The 23,647-nt window shown below is 36.6% G+C and overlaps 1 protein-coding gene across 19 annotated transcripts in view; it reads right to left on the reverse strand.

Annotated features, from left to right (window-relative positions):
• SNAP91 (synaptosome associated protein 91) overlaps positions 1-23,647 on the reverse strand; it is a 107,917-nt gene that overhangs the window by 34,765 nt on the left and 49,505 nt on the right. For 13 of the 19 annotated variants that reach the window (XM_063443037.1, XM_063443051.1, XM_063443056.1 and 10 more), the window contains exons 7-15: positions 21,520-21,631; positions 20,864-20,970; positions 20,475-20,516; positions 19,307-19,327; positions 17,070-17,146; positions 13,997-14,018; positions 12,960-13,069; positions 9,306-9,409; positions 9-23 (exon numbers count right to left, since the gene is read on the reverse strand). In XM_063443037.1, the coding sequence (XP_063299107.1) occupies positions 9-23; positions 9,306-9,409; positions 12,960-13,069; positions 13,997-14,018; positions 17,070-17,146; positions 19,307-19,327; positions 20,475-20,516; positions 20,864-20,970; positions 21,520-21,631 (610 nt within the window). The remainder of the gene's footprint in view (positions 1-8; positions 24-9,305; positions 9,410-12,959; positions 13,070-13,996; positions 14,019-17,069; positions 17,147-19,306; positions 19,328-20,474; positions 20,517-20,863; positions 20,971-21,519; positions 21,632-23,647) is intronic. The other 6 variants (XM_063443053.1, XM_063443048.1, XM_063443047.1 and 3 more) reach the window with 3 other exon arrangements.

A 23,647-nucleotide genomic window follows, 5' to 3' on the forward strand; every position in this document is an offset into this window, starting at 1 on the left:
CTACTTACCCTCGCCCAACAGGTCTATCATATAATCCAGCAAAAGCAATATAAAAAACAAACAATTAAACAGTGTAATACGACATACATATTTAATTAGACAGAAGAAAGGAAATCAGGTTGGAAAAATCTGCGACACCCGCAATATGCGGCCACAATTATTATTATTATTTATATAGCGCCATCAAATTCTGCAGCGCTGTACAATGGGTGGACGAACAGACATGTAGTTGTAACCAGACAGAGGGGTTGAGGGCCCTGCTCAGTGAGCTTACATACTAGAGGGAGTGGGGTAAAATGACACAAAAAGTTAAGGATAGTATTACACTAATGACAGTTGCAGAATAGGAATCAGTCGGGAGCTATTAAGAGTTTAATTGATACGCTTTTATGAAGTAGTGGGTTTTTAACGATTTGACAATGATGACTGTTTACTGCTGGTCATTATAAGTATTAATAACTAAGCAGCATGATAAAACATGTGTGTGACCTCCTCAATTCAAATATACCTTACAACAGAACTATGGTATGCAAGCTATTGTGAAGGATAGACCTGACCTCTTTTTAATGAATTTTACAATTAAAGAGAATATATTTAAGCAAATTTTATACAAGATTAAAAATATATAAAAAATAACTTCAAAGTTTCTCTTGGTGCACGGTTTACTGTGAAGAAGATAGGAGGCAGGACCCTCCTTAACTAGGAAGAGACTTTAATGTGATAAATGTTTATGTAATCATCGGTGTACTGTGTTTCTAATCTTAAAGGGACACTATAGTCACCTGAACAACTTTAGCTTAATGAAGTAGTTTTGGTGTATAGAACATGCCCCTGCAGCCTCACTGCTCAATCCTCTGCCATTTAGGAGTTAAATCCCTTTGTTTATGAACCCTAGTCACACCTCCCTGCATGTGACTTGCACAGCCTTCCATAAACACTTCCTGTAAAGAGAGCCCTATTTAGGCTCTTTATTGCAAGTTCTGTTTATTTAAGATTTTCTTATCCCCTGCTATGTAAATAGCTTACTAGACCCTGCAAGAGCCTCCTGTATGTGATTAAAGTTCAATTTAGAGATTGAGATACAATTATTTAAGGTAAATTACATCTGTTTGAAAGTGAAACCAGTTTTTTTTTCATGCAGGCTCTGTCAATCATAGCCAGGGCAGGTGTGGCTAGGGCTGCATAAACAGAAACAACGTGATTTAACTCCTAAATGACAGTGAATTGAGCAGTGAAATTGCAGGGGGAATGATCTATACACTAAAACTGCTTTATTTAGCTAAAGTAATTTAGGTGACCATAGTGTTCCTTTAAACCAACCGAAAAGTCATCATCCAGGCTAATCTATCAAACACAGGGAGAGCTTCAATGGTCTTCTAAACCTGTCCCCATACAATGATTACATTTCCTGGATCAAACCATGTTATCATCATGGGTGACTTTAATCTTAATGATGTGAATTGGAAAACAAAAATAGCTGCTTGTGCCAGGAGCACACATATTCTGAACTCCCTACTGGGATTGTCTCTAAAAGAAGTCGTTGAGGAGCCAACTCGCAAAGAGGCCATACTAGATTTAGTGTTAACAAATGGAGATTTGGTGTCCGATATTATTGTAGGTGAAAGTTTAGGATGCAGTGATCATCAGTCAGTGTGGTTTAATATAAGAACAGTGACTGAGTCACACCACACAAAAACAAAAGTTTTAGACTTTAGAAAAACACACTTTTCTAAACTTAGGATATGTGTAAAGGAGTCATTATCAGACTGGAGCAATTTAAATGGAGTCCAAGAGAAATGGGATTATTTAAAAGTTGCACTACTGAAGGCAACAGAAAATTGCATTAGGCTTGTCAGTAAAAGCAAAAAATTCAAGAAACCACTGTGGTACTCTGCAGATGTGGCCAAAATAGTAAAAAACTAAAAGTTAGCATTTAGTAATTATAAAAAAAACCAGAGTGAGGAAGACGAAATGATCTACAAGATTAGGCAGAAAGAGGCTAAGCAAGTTATAAGAGCTTCCAAATCACACACAGAAGAGAAAATAGCACAGTCAGTAAAAAAGGGGGACAAAACTTTTTTTAGATACATAAATGAGAAAAGAAAAGTAAAACAAGGATTAGTTAGATTAAAAGCAAAAGAAGGAAGGTATGTAGAAGAGGATAAAGGTCTAGCTGACTGCCTCAATGACTATTTTTGTTCGGTATTTACAGATGAAAATGAAGGAAAGGGACCTCAGTTAAGAAAAAGGATAAATGAGTCATTTCTTACACGTGAGTTTACAGAGGAAGAGGTTCTATTTTAACTCTCAAAAGTAAAGACAAATAAGTCAATGGGACCTGATGGAATACACCCAAAGCTATTAAAAGAGCTTAGTGGTGTACTAGCAAAACCATTAACAGATTTATTTAACCAATCATTGATAACAGGAGTAGTCCCAGAAGATTGGAAGTTGGCGAATGTTGTGCCCATTTACAAGAAAGGTAGGGAGGAGTCAGGCAACTATAGGCCAGTAAGCCTTACTTCAGTAGTGGGGAAAGTGATGGAAACCATGATAAAGGATAGGATTGTTGAACATCTAAAAACACATGGATTTCAAGATCAGAGACAACATGGATTTACTTCAGGGAGATCATGCCAAACTAATCTTATTGATTTTTTTGATTGGGTAACTAAAATTATAGATCAGGGTGGTGCAGTAGACATTGCTTACCTAGATTTCAGTAAGGCTTTTGACACTGTTGCACATAGAAGGCTGATCAATAAACTGCAATCTTTAAGTTTGGATTCCAATATTGTTGAATGGGTGAGGCAGTGGCTGAGTGACAGGCAACATAGGGTTGTAGTCAATGGAGTATATTCGATGCTTGGGCTTGTCACCAATGGGGTACCTCAGGGATCTGTACTTGGACCCATTCTCTTTAATATTTTTATTAGTGATATTGCAGAAGGTCTTGATGGTAAGGTATGTCTTTTTGCTGAGGATACTAAGATATGTAACAGGGTTGATGTTCCAGGAGGGATAAGCCAAATGGCTAATGATTTAGGTAAACTAGAAAAATGGTCAGAGTTGTGGCAACTGACATTTAATGTGGATAAGTGCAAGATAATGCATCTTGGACGTAAAAACCCAAGGGCAGAGTACAGAATATTTGATAGAGTCCTAACCTCAACATCTGAGGAAAGGGATTTAGGGGTGATTATTTCTGATGACTTAAAGGTAGGCAGACAATGTAATAGAGCAGCAGGAAATGCTAGCAGAATGCTTGGTTGTATAGGGAGAGGCATTAGCAGTAGAAAGAGGGATGTGCTCATGCCATTGTACAGAACACTGGTGAGACCTCACTTGGAGTATTGTACGCAGTACTGGAGACTGTATCTTCAGAAGGATATTGATACCTTAGAGAGAGTTCAGAGAAGGGCTACTAAACTGGTTCATGGATTGCAGGATAAAACTTACCAGGAAAGGTTAAAGGATCTTAACATGTATAACTTGGAGGAAAGACGAGACGGGGGGGATATGATAGAACATTTAAATACATAAAGGGAATCAACACAGTAAAGGAGGAGACCATATTTAAAAGAAGAAAAACTACCACAACAAGAGGACATAGTCTTAAATTAGAGGGTCAAAGGTTTAAAAATAATATCAGTAGGTATTACTTTACTGAGAGGGTAGTGGATGCATGGAATAGCCTTCCAGCTGAAGTGGTAGAGGTTAACACAGTAAAGGAGTTCAAGCATGCGTGGGATAGGCATAAGGCTATCCTAACTATAAGATAAGGCCAGGGTCTAATGAAAGTATTTAGACAATTTGACAGACTAGATGGGCTGAATGGTTCTTATCTGCTGTCACATTCTATGTTCCTATGTTTCTATGACATTGGTGCAGTGAAACATGGAAACAGATTTTGTTTGATTTGAAGGATCTGCCCATGAATTCTACAAATATTGTAAAAAGTCACATGACATAACCTCGAATATGGGGACTCCACAGAAATGTCCTTAATTAAAACAACGTGAGTGCATCATTAGATGGCAAAGCTCAAAGACCACATGGGCAGAGTGCTTAAAGAGCGCTCACCCTGAGCTGGGCTGACCGGAGTTCCTGTCTGTCTATCAGTTGCCTTGCGCACATAACCAGCGGATATGATCCTTTACAGGTAGATCCATCTCTTTTAAGAATTGACCCTAAAATTGTCCCAATCCTTTCTGCCTGTGCTCTGTACATATCTCTCAGTGTTGGGAAGTTAATCTCACAATACACATCACATTATAGAAATAAAAAAATAAAAATAAAATAAAATAAAAAAAGACTCAGAAATTGACTCTTGAGCACTTATTATGCACTCTATTATGGTTTGACACAACATCACTATGAGGAAAGTAAAACTGCTAAATGGCTTTTTTTTGTATCCAAACCTTATAAAATTAATGCTTTTATTTAAATTTATGTCTGTAGTTCATACCTTTCTTATTTATTATGCAGAAAATAAATGGGGTAGCTAGTAAGCAAGCTAGCGCTTGATAAACGTCTAATGCATCCAGTCTTAACATCCTGTGCCTCAAACAGAGCTCGTGGCGGTATTTGGCAGCACGTGGTTTGAAAAGTTAATATGTATAGATAAGCTTGACAGGAATTTTCTACTAACAGTCAGAAATAAATCACGTAATGGGCCATTGCTTGGGGCAGGCCACAAAAACCATACTGGTAACAGGGTTATTGCTTTCCTATCAATAAGCAAAGAAGATTGCAGTGCAGCAAAATACTTTTGTTATGGTGCTCGACTAACAAAAACTGGGACAAATTCAACAATAAAAAAAAAAAAAAAAACCAACTTCAAACTAAAAAGAACACCTCAATCTACTTGAATAGTAAAAGAACATGAATCATATACCTTTATTCGTGTACATAGCATGGCTTAGACAAACAAGGCGAGCACTGGATCTACCTTCTAACATGTTTCGTACCTTTACAGGACTTCATCGGATGCAATTACGTTAAGGTACGGAACGCAATAGAGGGTACAACCAGTGCTCCCCTGTGTGTCCAAGCTAGGTTTTGTAATATATAAAGGTAGGATTCATTTGCTTTTATCGTTTATGTGGATTGAGTCATTTTTTTTTTATCGTTTAAAAATCTGTTTCTCTTTCATCATGTTCTAAGCCAGTGTTTCCCAACCCAGTCCTCAAGGCACACCTACCAGTCCAGGATTTAAGGATTACCCAGTTTTGTCTAAGGTGTTTTTAGAAAAAAAAGAAAAAACACCTTAGACAAAACTGGGTAATCCTTAAATCCTGGACTGGTAGGTGTGCCTTGAGGACTGGGTTGGGAAACACTGTTCTAAGCAATAGTGGAACCTCCAAATGCCTTACTATAAATAAGCTACACAATTGGAGCTGCAATCAATATATGCATGCTGTGCGGATTTCCAGTGGATTATTTTTTTTACAGGAAAATATATTAAGTCTGTCTACTGTATTTTAAAAGCAGTGCTATCAACATGAAAATCAACATAAATGTTCTGGATTGTTTCCCACAATTCTTCATACATAGTTTCTATAAAATCAATATATAATGTGTATACATATGTCTAAAGAACACAACATTGCTGGAATAGTGATAGTGATGCTTATAACTTGTGTGTGCTACATTAATCCCTTACAACCTTTATCCCCACCCACTGGCTTTGGGTTGGGGCTGTTAAATATGCAACATGTAATACAGAACAGCCCTACATGCCAAAGTCTTCTTTTCTTCAGGCCCAAAAAAGGCCAAAAAAAATCTATTACATCCAAATGATACAATTAAAAATAAAGACCTGACTCTCCAAAAATAAATAAATAGACTAAAAATATAAAACTGGGCTGCAATAAAATTAAATCCTGAGCTCCACACCGAATGAGCTTTCAAGGCAGAAAAACGTATTTAGAAAGAATTTCCCAAGTTTTGCCCCGGTTGGTTTGCTTGTAAGAGTGCTCTGACAGGAAATGGAAATACTGCCATGGGAATATTGGCATGGTAAGACTCGTGCATGCATGGTCCCACCTGTTATTTTACAGGCCCCATCTCCATGGGAATGAGGCCTTTCTAGTGAGATTTTAGTTATGAGGAAAGGCCACTAGCTGATCTCTGTTTAGTATACATGATCCAACCTGCAGAATGGAGGGTGGGGCATTAGGGAGTTTTAAGATCTCCCTCATTGTCATCCTGGACCCCACAAGTTCTTGTTGGTTATTACTTTAATGTGGCAGCTAGCTGCCACATGAATAATTCTTGCTCTGTAGAGTTCCCCCCCTCCCCCCCCACTATTGGCCTGCTGGCTACTAGCACTACCCATGGGCAAATAGTTTCAAAATCTAGATAATTGTTGATAATCCAGGTTGAATTTCAGCCATATGGCAGCGTCCGGTCCAGGTGAAATCCAAATTCAGGTTTATTCTTCAGATCCTGCTACACGAAGTCCATTCAGACATGAATAACCATGAGATGAGAGACTGAGTTTTTATTTATTTAATGTTTACACTTACTAAATTGCATCAGAAATCAAATGGAAAAGTGTCACTTTGAGAAATCTTCCTCACTATGAGAAGGGTTGGTTATGTGTGTGCATTTGGCCTATTGGTGTATAACAAATCTAAAGGACATTCTTGGCAACAAATGCCCATTATATGGGGGAGGGAAGACACCAGAACACTCAAAGTGGACAGCTATTGAAATTTAGCGCTCTTGAAACACATTTGGCAGATAGCTTTCATAAATAATTAGTAGTAGTAGTAGTAGTAGTAGTAGGGTAGGACCTTAAAATCGAACTTCATTTCCGTGTAAGATCTTTAAGGACTAGATGGTTATCACAACATAGACCATTAAGGGTTACACACACAGAATGTGATGTAATCATGTTGCACATACATGATAACTATGTGATTAAAAATTACAGCAGTATGTTCACAGTTCCCTTAAAGGGACACTATAGTCACCTGAACAACTTTAGCTCAATGAAGCCGTTTTGGTGTATAGAACATGCCCCTGCAGCCTCACTGCTCAATCCTCTGCCATTTAGGAGTTAAATCCCTTTGTTTATGAACCCTAGTCACACCTCCCTGCATGTGACTTGCACAGCCTTCCATAAACACTTCCTGTAAAGAGAGCCCTATTTAGGCTTTCTTTATTGCAAGTTTTGTTTAATCAAGATTTTCTTAAGCCCCTGCTCTGTTAATAGCTTGCTAGACCCTACAAGAGCCCCCTGTATGTGATTAAAGTTCAATTTAGAGATTGAGATACAATTATTTAAGGTAAATTACATCTGTTTGAAAGTTAAACCAGTTTTTTTTTCATGCAGGCTCTGTCAATCATAGCCAGGGGAGGTGTGGCTAGGGCTGCATAAACAGAAACAAAGTGATTTAACTCCTAAATGACAGTGAATTAAGCAGTGAAATTGCAGGGGAATGATCTATACACTAAAACTGCTTTATTTAGCTAAAGTAATTTAGGTGACCATAGTGTTCCTTTAAGACAAAGAAACAAATCCAAAGGATATAATCCAGGGAAGGTATAATAAAGTAATTTTACAGCATCATAAAATAACCTAGGAATTTTAGTCAACAAAAATTATGCCGAGATGCACAGTCATGTAAATGATTTTTCAAACATATACCACATGAGCCAATAAAAATACAGATACACAACTACGCATGCTAAAAGATAATGCATATAGAAAGAAGACTGATGGTTCTAAAAATCCTTGCTACTGAATGACTTGGTTTTGTGACCTGCCTTATATAAAAAGTAAATTATAATCAAATAAATAGAAACAGTTCAGAAAAGGTAGACATAATGTAGAGAACCTAATGTCAAAAGCATGCATTGCAGGAGGAACTTCTAGCTTTCATTATGATCCCTTACACCAAAATACTCTTTGGTGTAAGGGATCATAATGAAAGCTAGAAGTTCCTCCTGCAATTTGTCACAATAACACTTTAATAGAAAAATAAATGCAGTGTTTTCATTTAAAGGGAAACTAAGCACCTAAATCACTTCATGTAGTGATCCGGTCCCTGAAGGTGGTCAAATGCTACCATTCACACAGCAACTAGAGGCACTTCTCTGTGAAGCCCCACAAGCAGCTTCCTCCCTCCCCCACAACACCACAAGCCACACACACTCCCCCACTCTTTTGTCCTCTGGTGTCCTATTTTTGAGGACACCAGAGAGAAGTATCAAGTATGTTGAGGAAATCGCATGCACTGTGCTAAACAAACCCAGGGCATTTTCAGCTCTTCAGCAGGATTGCTGAAGACAAAATGTCCCCTTTCTGGCCCTGCCTCTTTCTGCCTTTAGGCCCTGATGAAGAGTTTTGTGTCTCCGCCTGGCCCTGATGAAGGGTACGGGTGAAGTTTCCTTAGTGCTAAAGCACCTCCTCATTAAACAGTTTATAAATATGTTCAAGCTTTAAAAACTTGGATATAAGCACCGAACTTTAGTCAGATCTTTGCACCATGTCTGAAGTGACTGAATTGCGGTTAACCGCTTTAGCATCGCATAATTAGCTCCCTAATACTAGCAACACAACGAAGAAGAAAAAAGAAAGAAAAAGGAGCACCGACATTCTATGATGGAAGTATAAAACGTTACATTTAAAATAAGTAAAATCAGAGGAAATTACCGCTAGGCAGCCACACCGCATGTCACCTACTGAAATATTCCACAATACAAAATGAATATATTTACATCAGCCTTTATCTTATGCGTACTTTAATATCCTCTTCAAAAAACAAAGGAAGGACTTTCAGTGGGAAATAAAAACACAAAAACCCTCATTGCTTCAACTAAAATGAAACCAAAGAAACATTTTAAAATATGTAATCTAGCATAAGATAAAAAACCAGCAGCGACACAAATATGGTTTATAATTTTACACTATGTATGTGATCAACAGCTTAGTTTCTATTTAGCTGCACAAAACAGGTTAGGTGGTCCATTGCATTTGCATTATCTTGGTGGACTATATATTTTATGCCTTTTTTTAATAAAGGATTGATTTTATTTAAACTTTGATGACACAAAGGAGCTTATTTCATCTCACTACTGAACTGTGAGCTGGCTTTATTCACTTTTCACTAATGCTGATTGACCCAATTATGACCAAGTACTGTGTTACTGTGCCGTAGAAAGCATGCTCCAATATGCAGTTAGACATACTATAGCAGAGCATATATACACAATGCATATGTAGAAAGCATTCATTAAGAAATACAGAGGTGAGAAAACATAGCAGATGACTGTTGTTAACAAGCCATCATTACCTCCCCAAGCACTCGCTCCTGCAGGAACAGATGGTCCAGAATGTACAGTAGATGATGTGAAGTCAGGTTGCAGATCCAGAAGGTCATTAGACAGCTTTGCTGAACTATAGGAAGAGGTAGAGGGAGTGTCAAAATTATTGTACAAATTAACACCTGCATATGCTTTCTAGACCAGACGTGGCATATACAATACAGACCTACAGGCAACTCGGTTTGCCAAAATGCCTGGTAATTTTGGACAAGCACTGCAGCTCAATTGCAAATTTGCTGGCATTTACTTGAGATACATTACTTTTCGTGCACAGGAGTTGAATTATTTTCGTATGTACACACTTATATGCAACTTTGGCATATGGATAAAACCGATAAACAGTTGCACTAAAGACAAGTGTACATCAGCTTTACAAATAAAGCTGCAATGTAAAAAATAAATAAAAAATAGCAGTTTGAGAAACTGCAATAATTACATTGCAGGACTAACACTGCAATCAGTCAGACAGCCACTAGAGGCATTTCTTGGTGTCTAAACGTCTAACGACCTGGACATCCTCACGCACTGCCTAGGAAGGGGGGTGCACGAGGGAGGGGGTATAAATTCCTAATACTATCGAATCACTTTAAGTATATCATTTATGATAACATTTTATATTAATTACTTAAGGAGACGTGATACGTTATAGTGAAGCAGCTATGTAGTTCTCCCTGATAAACTAGAGAAAAATAGGACTTAAATTAGCTGAAATTGAACATGCATGGTGCATTATGATCTGTGATTAAAGTAATGATTGGTTCACCATATCTTTTCACACCGAGTGAGTCTCCATTGGTTGGTGCAATCATACCGTATTAAGCAAGCTGCAGCCCACACTACCTTTCTTACTGCATTGCCTTCTACTGTGCATCAAGGACCTTTTTAACAATGGGAATGATATTGATAGGATACATTTTTGTCACTGAATTAATATCCTATTTCGAAAAAATATATTCAATTTAAATCTTATTTTTAGAAAATTAAAACTTGTCTTCACAAAGGAGATACGTTTAATTTACCAGCTTTTCAAAAAATATGCCTGCCTTTCCCCAGGAAACAAAACCATTAAATTCTGCATGTCTGCTATTTACACAATTACAGTTGTTTTCTCAATCTGTGTTATTTAAAAAAAGAAAAATAGAACATTCTCTCCATGTTTAACTTTTATGTTTGTCCATGTTTTGCTTACTTGTGCATTTGTGAGTGTCTATATTTTTACAGTAATTCACTTGCTCAACTTTTAAATATGAAAACCAATAAAACACTGTTGAGCAAAAGTTACTGTTACTGTTATGATACAATCAAACAATAAGTCTGGACACTGTTAAATAGCTCCTTTACATTGGAGATATATATTTTTACATGCACTAGGTGCATAACAAACCCCAAGAACCATTAACCAGTATAGTTTCATTTTCCAGAAGAACAATTACAGAATACCTTCAGGGAATTCAAAATGTTTAATGAATCCATTTACGTTTTAAATGTACTTACTCAAATATAAGGAGCTATATTTTTTTTAGAGCAAAACATGAGGCTGATCTGTTCTTGCTATACAATCCCTTGTGGTGCTTGAGATTGTTTACAATAGATATGAGATTTCCCTTTACAGAGGGAAAATGTATTATATAGCAAGTGAGCAATGATTTTCATTCAACCCTGCAGTATTTCTTTCCCATTTGTAGGAAAGACGTAGTTACCCAATTGTCACGGATAGTAGTACATTTGTATAAAAAGGCATGCTGTGTCAATATGCAGCTTTTGTATTTATACAATGGAATGTTTTTTTTTTCTCTGACTGACTCTTTTACAAAATAACACACACACACACACTCACATAATGATCTGCCAAAACCACTCTGATGCATCGAGGAATGGACTCCACAAGACCTCTGAATGTGTCCTGTAGTATCTGGCACCAAGACATTAGCAGCAGATCCTGTCAAGTCCTGCTTCTTGCGATTTGTTGTTCCAGCATATCCCACAGATGCTCAATCGGATTGAGCTACACAGTCCCATTCGCAGCAAACTGTGATGCATTCTGTGTTCTGACACCTTTCTATCATGGCCAGCATTACGTTTTTAAGCAATTTGAGCTACAGTAGCTCTTCTGTGTGATCGCACCAGACGGGCTAGCCTACATACCCCACGTGCATCAGTGAGACTTGGGCGTCCATGAGCCAGATGTCAGTTTCCTGGTTGTCCTTCCTTGCAACACTTTTGGTAGGTGCTACCCACTGCATATCAGGAACACCCCACAAGACTTGCAGTTTTGGAGTTGCTCTGACGCAGTCATCTAGCCATCACTATTTGACCCTTGTCAAAGTCAGATATTTTTGTTTGTACATTTTTCCTGCGTCCAGCAAATCAAATTCAAGAACTGACTGCTCACTTTCTGACCAATTAATCCCACCCCTTGACAGGTGCCAATAAACAAAATAATCAATGTTATTCACTTCAACAGTCAGTGGTTGTTGCGGCTGATCAGTATATAATATATAATAATTGTGGTCGGGGACATACAAGAGCATACAATAACGTTTGAGCTATAACCGTGGTTGCAATTCAGTTGTGGTGTGACAATACTGACAAACTGGTAGGCCTGAAAAAGAGTATAAAGAGAGAGATGGGTAGGTTTCCAAATATCAGCAAAACATCATGAGGTAGCTGGGAGAGCTGTAGAGATAGGTTGGCATACTTCAGGCAAAATGCCTTCATATAGGTGGTCCATTCATCCTCCCCTTGAGCTTGGTCTGACACCTGGAAAGTTAAAAGGAACATTCCATGCACCAAAGCCCTCACGGGTACCCAATCTGCACCCACTCTCTTCCTGTAGGAGAAGCTGGATGTCATCACTGAGCTATGTCAAGCCAGTTTAGGGCCACACTAACAGCCCTGCATAGTTCTGTAGAGTTATCTGGATTCTCACACAAGGAATTTCCAGAAGCAGGATATACAGCCGACATGACAAACAGGCACCAGGCATTTTGTCAAACCATTCTAAAAATTGTTTGATTAATGATGTAGGGAGAACACCAGGACACTCCTGGCACCATAACCACTAAACCAGTATCATGATTTCCTCACAAGTCTTATCATTGCTCCGTCACCAAGTTTTTGAGGACAACCTTTTCTAGGCAGTGCCTTGGTGCCGTGATGTAGCATCCACTTCTGGATAATTGCTCCAACAACGTTAAGTGGAATTTCAAAACACTATTATTGCTCTGTACACTAGCTCTTCATGCTGTAGAATGCTCTTTCTTGTCACAGTTTCCATCAGATGATTTGTGGCCAACAATGGGACTTTTATCCAGAGAAAATGCTCATTATTTAATATCGCACTGGTGGAGGCCAACCGTTCGGTTGCATTGAGCAAAAATCAGAATTGCTAGTGTCTGAATAGTTTTGACTAACACCGGGGGGATGCTATGTCTTGCAGTGGCAAGTAACTTTTAAGGCATAGTTAGTAGTACAAATTAGTACCCAGTGTTAATATATAAAATAAATATTATATATGCACACACAGATATAACACACACACACACACACACACACACTCACACAATACTAGTGGGCAGTTAAAAAAGTAAAAAAAAAAAAAGTAAAAAAAAAAAAGAACTTACCATATTGGAGACGCTGTACTTGCAGTTGCAAAAAGGTCCACAGGGGGAGATGTATCTACAGTTTTTGATGGAGTAGTGTTTGGAGATGTGACTGTTGTAGCAGGAGAAGACTGAAATAAATAACAAATGTAACCATATCTCTGATTTAAAAGTTGCAAAAAATACATTTGAATCTTAAATTCATACATACAAAGTCTGAGGGGAAACTAGCCTATAGCATAATGCTCGTTTTAGGGGAGTACCCGGACCATTTTCTAATGCCATGTCCTCTCCATGCTTGTATTCTTGTGCATTTTGTCATTCCCAAATTGCATTTAAAAGCAAAGCTTTTCTCAATGTGTAAAAATGGTTACCCAATGCTACTCAACCACCTGTATGAAATAAACCCATTATATACATATCCGATTTTGTATTTGAATAAGACTTGGGAAAAACGGCCTTGAAACAAACGTTTACATTTCTTTACCGGCAATGTTAAAACAAAAGATGCCTCTTACAGTATGTAGAAAGAAACACTATAGGGATTTAATGGAGACTGAACTCTTAATTATGGGGAAACATTATCTTTGATAATCATAAACACTTCTATCAAGACCTAGTAATAACTCACAGCTGCAGAAGTTATAGGTCACAGAGAGCTGTATAATATAAAAGGAACTACTTAATATATTGCAAGCTTACAAGAGCAGCACTCTCAATCATTCTTACTAGTCACTAGTGTATAGCTAGCCTATGTGTATGTTACAGTAAACATTTATTGTATGTCTCGTCTCATTCATCAACCTGCCTATAAACTTGAACACCGATATATTGTATATCAATGCAGAATCTGCAAGCGCTAGATACAATGAAATCATACTACTTGATTGCTCTTAAAATTTAGATTTGTTCCAAGTTACTTCCATAGGAAAACTTATGTCTTGTATCATCAGTGCTAAAAAAATAAAAAAATAAACTATTTTAAAACAAAACTAAGCGGAGGGTGTAGGAAGAAAGGCGAGTGAGCACATAAAATAATCATTTAAATTAAAACGTACCTTGCCCAGAGGAGATCCAGAGCTGAAACCAGAAAAAAAAACACAATATACCAGAAATTTAGATATGTGTTTTGTATCATAATTGTATAAAGAATGTGTAATACACACACTATATATATATATATATTTTGTGTGTGTGTGTGTGTGTGTGTGTGTATTACACAATATATTGCAACTGATTGTTGGAATTATATAGTATATTTGTGTGTGTGTATATATATATATATATATATATATATATATATATATATATATATACACACATATACACACACACACAAATATACTATGTAATTCCAACAATCAGTATTTAAAAAACAAAAAAACACCCAGGAATTACAGTACTAACAATGTCTTTACATGATAAAGTACAGACCACATCACCCCCTTAATGTGCATACATAGACCTTTCTAAAAATAACAGAATAACATGACTAATGTAGAAACATCTGCCTTTTATCGAACTCCTTTGCTCTGTAAAACAGACAGGGTATCCTGATAGGAAATCTGTGCAAATTAACATAGATAGAATCCAGATCTGATATAGCTGGAAAGAATTGTGAGTTACAATTTGGCACCATAATGGATGCAATGCATTTGCGCATGCTCAGTGGTATGTTCCAATCACAGTGGAAGGCGCACAACCCCTGGCTTTTGGTAGGGATATACTGAATTTCCCCATCCTTACGGCACATCACTTTCACTAACCAGAGGTACTGCTCTAGCCAGATATACATCCAGAAGTGCCAACCCAGCTGGTGTCCATTTACATCTGGAGTAGCATGTTTTAAGCAAATAAAAAATATTAACTTCAGTTCACAACTATGAAACATAATAACTTTAAGAGTTACAGTGCTAAGTGTTCCAGAAAATAATAATTGTATGTATGTACTCATCCAAGCCTGCCAATAGAAGCACATACAGGGAAATTATGGAACAGACTATGATTTTACAGGAGCGAGGAGTTGTTTAAGGAGGATTCAAGTTCTAAAAAGTCTTGTCTTAAAAAAGGGTATGCTACCTGTCCGGCGGAAGAGGCAACTACCAAATTCTATGTACTGCCATGTAAAGTATGGGGTGTGGGTTACCTGGTGTTGCTTGCTTTACAGAGAACAATATTTCATCTATTCATTGTGCTAGCCATTAACCACAAAATGCATATTTTAAATGTTATTCCTACAATTATTGTTTTACATCTCCAGGAAACTCATAATGATTAGTGTACAGCTGCATGCTATGTATTGAGCTTCATTTTCAGGTATAGTGACTGTTTTTCTTCAAGTTGGTGTGCAAGCACATATATCTTTGAATCTTAAATATTTTGCCAGCACAATGTTCATATTACAGGAATATCGATCTGAAGGTGAGGGTGCTTTACGAATGACATGTCCAATTTAAAAAGGAAAACACTTTAACCCCTTAAGGACCAAACTTCTGGAATAAAATGGAATCATGACATGTCACACATGTCATGTGTCCTTAAGGGGTTAAAATGATTAAAATTCCAAAGCAATCCAAAGCTATGTGAAAGCCCAATGCACATAGAACACCAATTTAAAATAAAAACAATTCATTTTGTACTTACCCTTCACTGAAATAGCCAGGGAAGCATTAAACATTAAGAATTTGTTTAATTAATTTAAAAGTTACAAGACCATAACAAATGAAAGACAAAAGGTAATAACATTATGAAACTTGAATTTAAAACCTCTGCATTGTCATGTACATCTTCTTTAGTCTTTTTTTAAAGTCTGATAAAACATCAAGTAGATTTTTTTAATGTTTTTTTTTTTTTTCTTTTAAGTGAATGCCAAATTCTTTAATACTTAAAAATAACTAGTATAAAATAACACAATGCGTTTCGTCTACTAAGGAGATTTTCATGATACTATTAGGAGAACACTTCATTGAAGAATTGCACACCAGTAAGAATCGTGAGGTATGGACACAGAATTAGTGGTGGTCGGGTCATAAGTTTGGAGACAGCCTAGAAAAGTGACAGACCCACTCAGGACAGACCACGCACTGCGTATTTCTTTAGTTCTCTGTCCATGGGTTCAGTGCCCTGAAGTTACTCAATACAGATTGCGCTGCACTTTCCGGGGAGGATTTTTCTGGTGTCTCCAGATACAGGACACCAAGGAACAAACACAGGATGGCAAAACAGGACTCCAAAACCAAGACTTTGCCAAGGATCCCAGGACTATTGCGAGTCTTGTAATCCTAAAACTCAGCGAGAGTCACCAGGTGCAATCCACACACATACATGGCTCCTGCTTAGGTAAGAGCGGCTGACAAATTATTTTTCAAATGAGATTTAAAGGGTTTATTCAATCAACACCAAATTGTAATGAACTGAAATTTAAATAGCTAAATTTAGGCAAAAACTATTTACCCTCTTACTTAGGTCCCTGCCAGTAGCCAAGGGTCCTGTACGAGCAAAGCTGCAGAAGCAGAGTGAGGATTCTGCCAGTACTTTTTCTGGCTGAGAGCGTCAGCTGACCACTCTTTAACAAGGATTGCAACTTTGTGCATAGAAATATTCACAGGATTGATATTAGCCAGCTCAGAGCTCTTGTTTTGGGCTGGCTAATGAAGCTCAATGATACTGCTGGAAGTGAAGTTACCCCCTCGGCAGCAAAGGGATAAACTTTGTGTGTGGAGCATTGCCAAAAGGTTGCACATACAGACTCCAGGAACCATGACCACCTCAAATCACTGAAGTGGTCATGGTGCTTTGAGAAACCCTTTGACAAACTACCAATTTTTGAGTTCATCATTTCAGAACGAACAACCACTACAATGTGAATTGTCAGGAATTCAGCAGCATTTTGAATTATTAAGCTAAAATATATGAACTGGAGAAACTGGGTATCAAATTTGAACGTAATTTTGAATTCAATTTGATTTCTGGAAAATTCAAAAATTGACTTTAATGATTTTCCCTGTGTGTGTTGGAAGATGCTTAATTTCGTCTGGAGGAGAAATCATAAAGTATTTACAATTAATCACAATTCGGTCTATAAACACCTGGCAAACTCTTATGGTACAAGCAGCGAGTATTTATTTAAACACATACCTGCCCCCAGGTTTCTTTCCTTCCAGTGTATTTAAATGTTGCTCCAATGTTTCCATTAAGCTGCTTGGGGCCTTAAAAAAACAAACAAACAAACAAAAAAAAAAGTATCAAAAGTTTGTGTAAGTTGGCCACAGAGAGATGAGCATGCCCCTTCCCAGTATTTTCTATATTTGGTATTGCAGAACAAGCAAAGAAGAATCCCAAAGCAATGTGTGTCATACAGGTGCAGTGAGTTGCAGTAGGACCCACATGTTACAGAAATTAATGTATGTGTAGTTCATGCTGAAGATTTTCTGGTGCACAGCAAAGAATGTAACAAAAGCAGGGGTAAGGCAAGACTAATAACACAAATGCAGAACTTCTCCTCTACTTTTAAAACTAAAGCTTTGAGATACATTTTTAAAATGATTCAATATATTAAAAATAAAATTCTATATAGAGATACTTTTTCCAAAATATTTTTTATTTAATTTTTTTTTTTTTAAATGATTATAAAAGTTTATCCTAAAATATTAAATCATTAGAAAAACGTATCCAAAGATATTAAAATCGAGGCCTAATTCTCAGTCTATCAATATTGTCTCTTGGTGTTCCAAAACACGTATGGCACACCGTACAAAATCTTGTATGGGAAGACCTAATTACAGCTACCCTCCCCACCCCGCCAATAAAACAGAATAGAGTGAGTGGTAGTAATATTGGCAAACATTTGCCTATTCCTGCTGCTACAAGTAATAGAAGAAAAAAAAAAAAAAAAAAAAAAAAAAATTATATATATTTGTGCTCGGAATTTAATACGTAATAGATAGTATCTGTGAGAGCAAAGTTGGTTGTGGTGTGCCGAAACCAACGTACGAGTGGGCCTGTAAATAAAAGAGGGCCCACCAAGGAGAATGTATTTGTAACAGGGTGTAGGTGGGTGGGGACAATCAGCTGAACGGCAGAGGTGAGTAGGGGCCTTACTCCTCCCACAAATTCAGGCCTAATGGCCTTTCTACACATACATATATATATATATATATATATATATATATATATATATACACAAATATACATATACATATATATATCACATCCTACTGAGAGAGCATAATTTATAATGGTCTATTGGGTGTTTTCTTATCAGGATGGTCATGCACTAAAACAATATTAAAACAAAAACACAGCATCTAAAGGTAAACAGTTTATGCAGCTATGTAGCGTCCTGGATATTAGATAAAACCACCATGATACCATTGGTTGGTAGGATGTTGTATACTATATGCAGTTAGCTGAAGCTAGTTGAAATAATGTAACAAATATCTACAGCTGTACATACTAGAAGAAGAAGACGAAATCAGCATCCATACACAATACTGTACATATATGACATGTTGGCATCTAAAGAATTCATTTTTGGCAGGCAGAAAGCATTAGTTTCATATTACTCTATTTAGCATGTACCTATTCCTACTATCTTCTCTACAGAAGGATATTACCCCCTCAGGTAGCATTACTGATTGATCTAACTGCTGTCTCCAGCCAGTGTTTGGCATTCTGTAGGGCTATAGGCCACAAACAAAGCTTATACCAAATTACTATAATAACCACAAGATGAATGCAATGAAATATAGTTTGGTACAATCAGTTTATCTGCTGCTACACTGATCTGAAGGTAACCGAACATGCCCTAGGTTTTAAAGTCTAGCCAAAGAAGCTACTTACGTAGAATCTAAGTAATATACACAATAGGATGTATTTACTACACACCACACCTCAGTGAATTGAAAACGGAATTGCAAAATTTAGGTTCGAATAACCAGAATGTGATTAGAAGTGGGACTGGAATTTTGTGTCCCCCAAATCAGTTATTGTGGCATAAATTCAGTAGTTTGATTTTGAATTCACTACAGTTTGGTGTTTAGACAATAAATCCAATGAGAAAACACTGTCTAATGCAGGCTGAAGAAATAAAATGTTATAAAGGGACATTGATTGAAGATGTGTTCATGCTGAGATTGATAAGAACATAATTTCTAAAGATGTAACATCTCAAGCCTATCTCCCAAGCTGAATGACTGTATTGGCTGAACACCCGTGCTCTTGTTACAGGAGATTTAAAAGCAGAGCTTAAATGGATAGTTTACATTATATTATAAAATAAGATTTTAGAAAGTGTGTGGAACTGGAGTTAGAACCCAAGTATAAAGTATAGAAAAGGCATAAAACATTAAAAACAAATGTTCAATTACCGGCTCATCGATGATACCATCCTTAAAAGAAGAAAACTTATTTAAAATTTCACATCAGTCATAAATGCTATGGGTCACAAAGGTTTGCTATATAAAAACTAATTTGATGATCTATATAACATTGCAAAGTTATCATGAACAAACAATATTCGGTATGACCCAAAAATGCAAAAAAATTAAAAATTAAAAATAAAAATTCATCCCCGTTTGTTTAAATCTCACACAAGAGATTTAGCCTCATCATGAAAAAAAAAAAAAAAATCAACAAAATGTAAAAATTCGAGAAAAAGGGCAGTGGCATTTAAAATAAATAAATACTTTTGACTCTTTGCATGAAGAAGTAAACAACACAGAAACTGCTAAATAATTTGCCTTGAAGCCTGTCAAGCTCTGGTACCATGTCACAGCAGGCAGAAATGTCACTGCATTTGAGCCCTTGTCATGGGGGGGAGAGGGGGGGGGGGAGATGTTTGAAAGTCGTTATTTAGTAAACTGGGTAATTAATGGGTCATATATTGCCATTCATCTAAACTGAAGAAGTTTAGAAAGTGCCAAACACTATACAGTGTTGTAACACGTAGATATAGATATAGATATAGATATATAATTTCCACTTCACGGATATCTGAAGAGGAGCCAGATCCGGGTAAGTGTCAAACGGTTTGAACATGGTCTGACTGCTTACCATAAGATAGTGCCAGGGGATTCCTGACACCTTAACCATTACAGGGTACTAACTGTAGTATTTATGGTACCTTTAATGAACAATAATGAATATAGCAAAATCTGCTAAAATGAGTATTGGTAACAAGAGCAAATAAAAAAATAAAAAAAGTATAAACCATATTACAAGCAATCTTCTTCAAATTGGTTTGTACACATGTATGATACATAAAAGTAAAAAAGGACATGCATACAGTAATTAGAGCATGGCAGACTTTTTTAAATTACTGAATACAACGTACAAATTTAGTCTCAAACCCTTCACCAATCAGGGACTAGAGGCAAGGTACCATCAAGGCAAGTTAGAAGCAAATCTGTATATATAAACATTATGCATTAAAAACAAAGCGAAAAAAAAAAAAAAACAGATTGGAATTGCTGTCATGTGATTTGCTGGGACATACCAACTGAAGGAAAGGGGGGAAATGCAAACAGGTATACTCACTTGTGTAAGGTCAGGAATATCTCCTTTGTCAATACCAACTTGCTGTATAAAAAAAAAAAAAAAAAAAAATAGGAGACTATTACATAATAATTCTAGGCAAATGAAATGAACATTTAGAACAAACAGAAAAAAAGTGTCACAATTACACCAATTGTCATTTCTTAAAACTGTAATTGTGGTTCTTCAGACTATTGCTCTCCTGATCAACTACGAACATAGCTGCTGTGCTAGAAGACTGTGCACCCATATGTCAAAGTATGGCGCACTCTACTTTAATTTACTTTGAAATGGAACACATCTTACACATCTTACAACTCCTTATCTTCACTATTTAAATATATATATATATATATAAAAAATAAAGCAGATCTGCTTTAAAAAACACTTACCTCAGCAATTTTCATAAATTCGGAAACTCTAGTCATTCGAGTAAGGAATCTCTTGTAAATTTCTAGGGCGTCTTTGCACTGTCCCTTTTTCATCTCAAAGAATTTTTCTAGTACATAAAACAAATGACAACAAGGATTTAGTGCCTACATTTAATTTTAGAATATATTGCCCTCCAAGCATAAATTCCACAGCTACAAATGGTAGTTGTGATTTCAATAAGAAATGGGCATATGCTGCTTATCTTGAAAGTAAACATGAAATCCTAAGGAATATTTAAAAGTCACATTTTTTACCAATCGTGAGACAAAAATCATTGTTTTGGTCAACTGAACCTACAAAATAAATTTCAATTTGAAAATGAGCCAGAATTTACCCAAAACGTTTTACCAGCGTATATAAAATGAAGTCATAACATATGCATTTGATAGCAATAGTACACATAGCAATCTATGTACATTTAATAAACAAACATATATAAACCACAATCCTGAAAAAGTTTAAATGGTTAGTGGTTTAAGGCCTAGTACATAAGGCTCTGTACAAAGCAGTTGTGTCAATTTGTTAAAATACAAGAATGAATAAGGTAAAAATAATTATATGACCACTGCCACATTTTTTTTATTTTTTTCTAGCAGTCGGTCATCTTGCTACTCACCCAATAAATTAATTATGCCATCATTATAACAGGCAAACAGCTTGATAAGATCTTTAAAAAGTAGCAGAAAAGCAGCATTTATAACACCATTTGTCAATTCATTTGGGTGAACCTGAGGGAGGGAATAAAAGAAAAATACAACAAGATGGATTTAATGCTACAAAAAAGGATTTGACACAATCCAATAACAAAACCACTTACGGTAACTCATTTATATTAACACTGCGGCTATATCCATTTACAGTGCACATTAACAAAACCTTGAAAACTAGGATCTTTGCCAAAGAGGGAACCCACATCTCTGAGAAGCATGAACGTCATCCACAATACGTTTAATATCCATGGTACCTTACCAAAGTAAAACAAGGACAAGTTCACACTTCCTTATATTTTAACAAAAGGCAAACATTGATCCATACATTAGGCTAGCCAAATTGCAAAACTGATCATCAGTTATACTCGTAGCTCACACTTTCGCTGCATCCTGTAACGCACTGCAATATTGTAGGTGCAACAAATTCATTACAAAATGTTTAACCCCGCCCCTACTTTTTATCCGTACAGCTATACATTGGTGGCAATAACACTATGCAAATAATATTCATAAGATACATACATCTATCTATCTATACAGGTCTATCGATCTCTCTATATCTATACATCTGTATAGAGACACACGCATGTGTATATACACACACGTATATACTAAATAACAGGTCCACCAATATTTTTTATCTATACATAAAGAAATGTCCTGAATTCCACCCATCATAGTGTTATTGGAAGACAGATCATGGTTTCTTTGTTTGGACATCAAACTTAAAAAGATCAGGACAGATACATAAAGCACAGCTTTTAGGAGGCACATTAAGCAGCATAAACACTACAGGTTGGTGCATTTCTTAGTTTATTGGCTGAAAGTGATCTGCTGACGATCTCAGCCAATAAGCTGGACTTCGCTCCTAGCAGGAACTTCCAGCTCGCAGGAGCCAAAGGGAAAATACAAGGAGCAGCACCATGTATACCACATTTAACAAGTCAAATTACATAGTTCCATAGCTGAAAAGAGACTTGCATCCATCAAGTTCAGCCTTCCTCACATTTGTTTTTTGCGGTTGATCCAAAAGAAGGCAAAAAAAAACCAGTTTGAAGCACAATTTTGCAACAAGCTAGGAAAAAAAAATCCTTCTTGACCCCAGAATGGCAGTCAGATTTATCCATGGATCAAGCAGTTATTACCCTACATTGAAAGATTATATCCTTGAATATTATGTTTTTGCAAGTATGCATCCAGTAGCTGTTTGAACATCTGTATGGACTCTGATAAAACCACCTCTTAAGGCAGAGAAATCCACATCCTGATTGTTCTTACAGTAATAAAACCTTTCCTTTGCCTTAGACAAAATCTTCTTTCTTCCAGTCTAAACGCATGACCTTGTGTCCTATGTAAAGTCCGGTTTGTGAATAGATTTCCACACAATGGTTTGTATTGGCCTCGAATATATTTGTATAATGTTATCATATCCCCTCTCAGGCAACGTTTTTCTAAACTAAATAGGTTTAAATTTGTTAACCTTTCTTCAATATGTGGTCTTACCAGTGATTTATAAAGAGGCAAAATTATATTCTCGTCCAGACAATGAATGCCCTTTTTCATGCATGACAATACCTTACTGGCCTTGGCCACTGCTGATTGACATTGCACATTGTTGCATAGTTTGTTGTCTATAACAATTCCCAAGTCCCTTTTCGTGTGTTATCCCCAATTCGCTTCCATTTAGGGTATACGTTGCTTGTGTATTCTTTACGCTGAAGTGCATAACTTTGCAAAGTAATATCTTGCTCACATTGTATTATTTTACAAAGTTTTGTGTCATCTGCAAACACTGAAACATGACTTTCAATGCTGTCTTCAAGATCATTTATAAACATGTTAAATAGAAGGGGTCCCAGATCAGACCTCTGAGGGACACCACTTGCCACCTCTGTCGAGCTTGAAAATTTACCATTAATGACAACTCTTTGTACTCTGTTTTTAAGCCAATGAACAAGCATTTTCATCTAGACCGATTTCCTTGAGTTTGAACACTAATCTATTGTGTGGAACTGTATCAAATGCATTGGCAAA

The sequence above is a fragment of the Pelobates fuscus genome, chromosome 2 (assembly GCF_036172605.1).
Source record: "Pelobates fuscus isolate aPelFus1 chromosome 2, aPelFus1.pri, whole genome shotgun sequence".
Classification (NCBI taxonomy): Eukaryota; Metazoa; Chordata; class Amphibia; order Anura; family Pelobatidae; genus Pelobates; species Pelobates fuscus.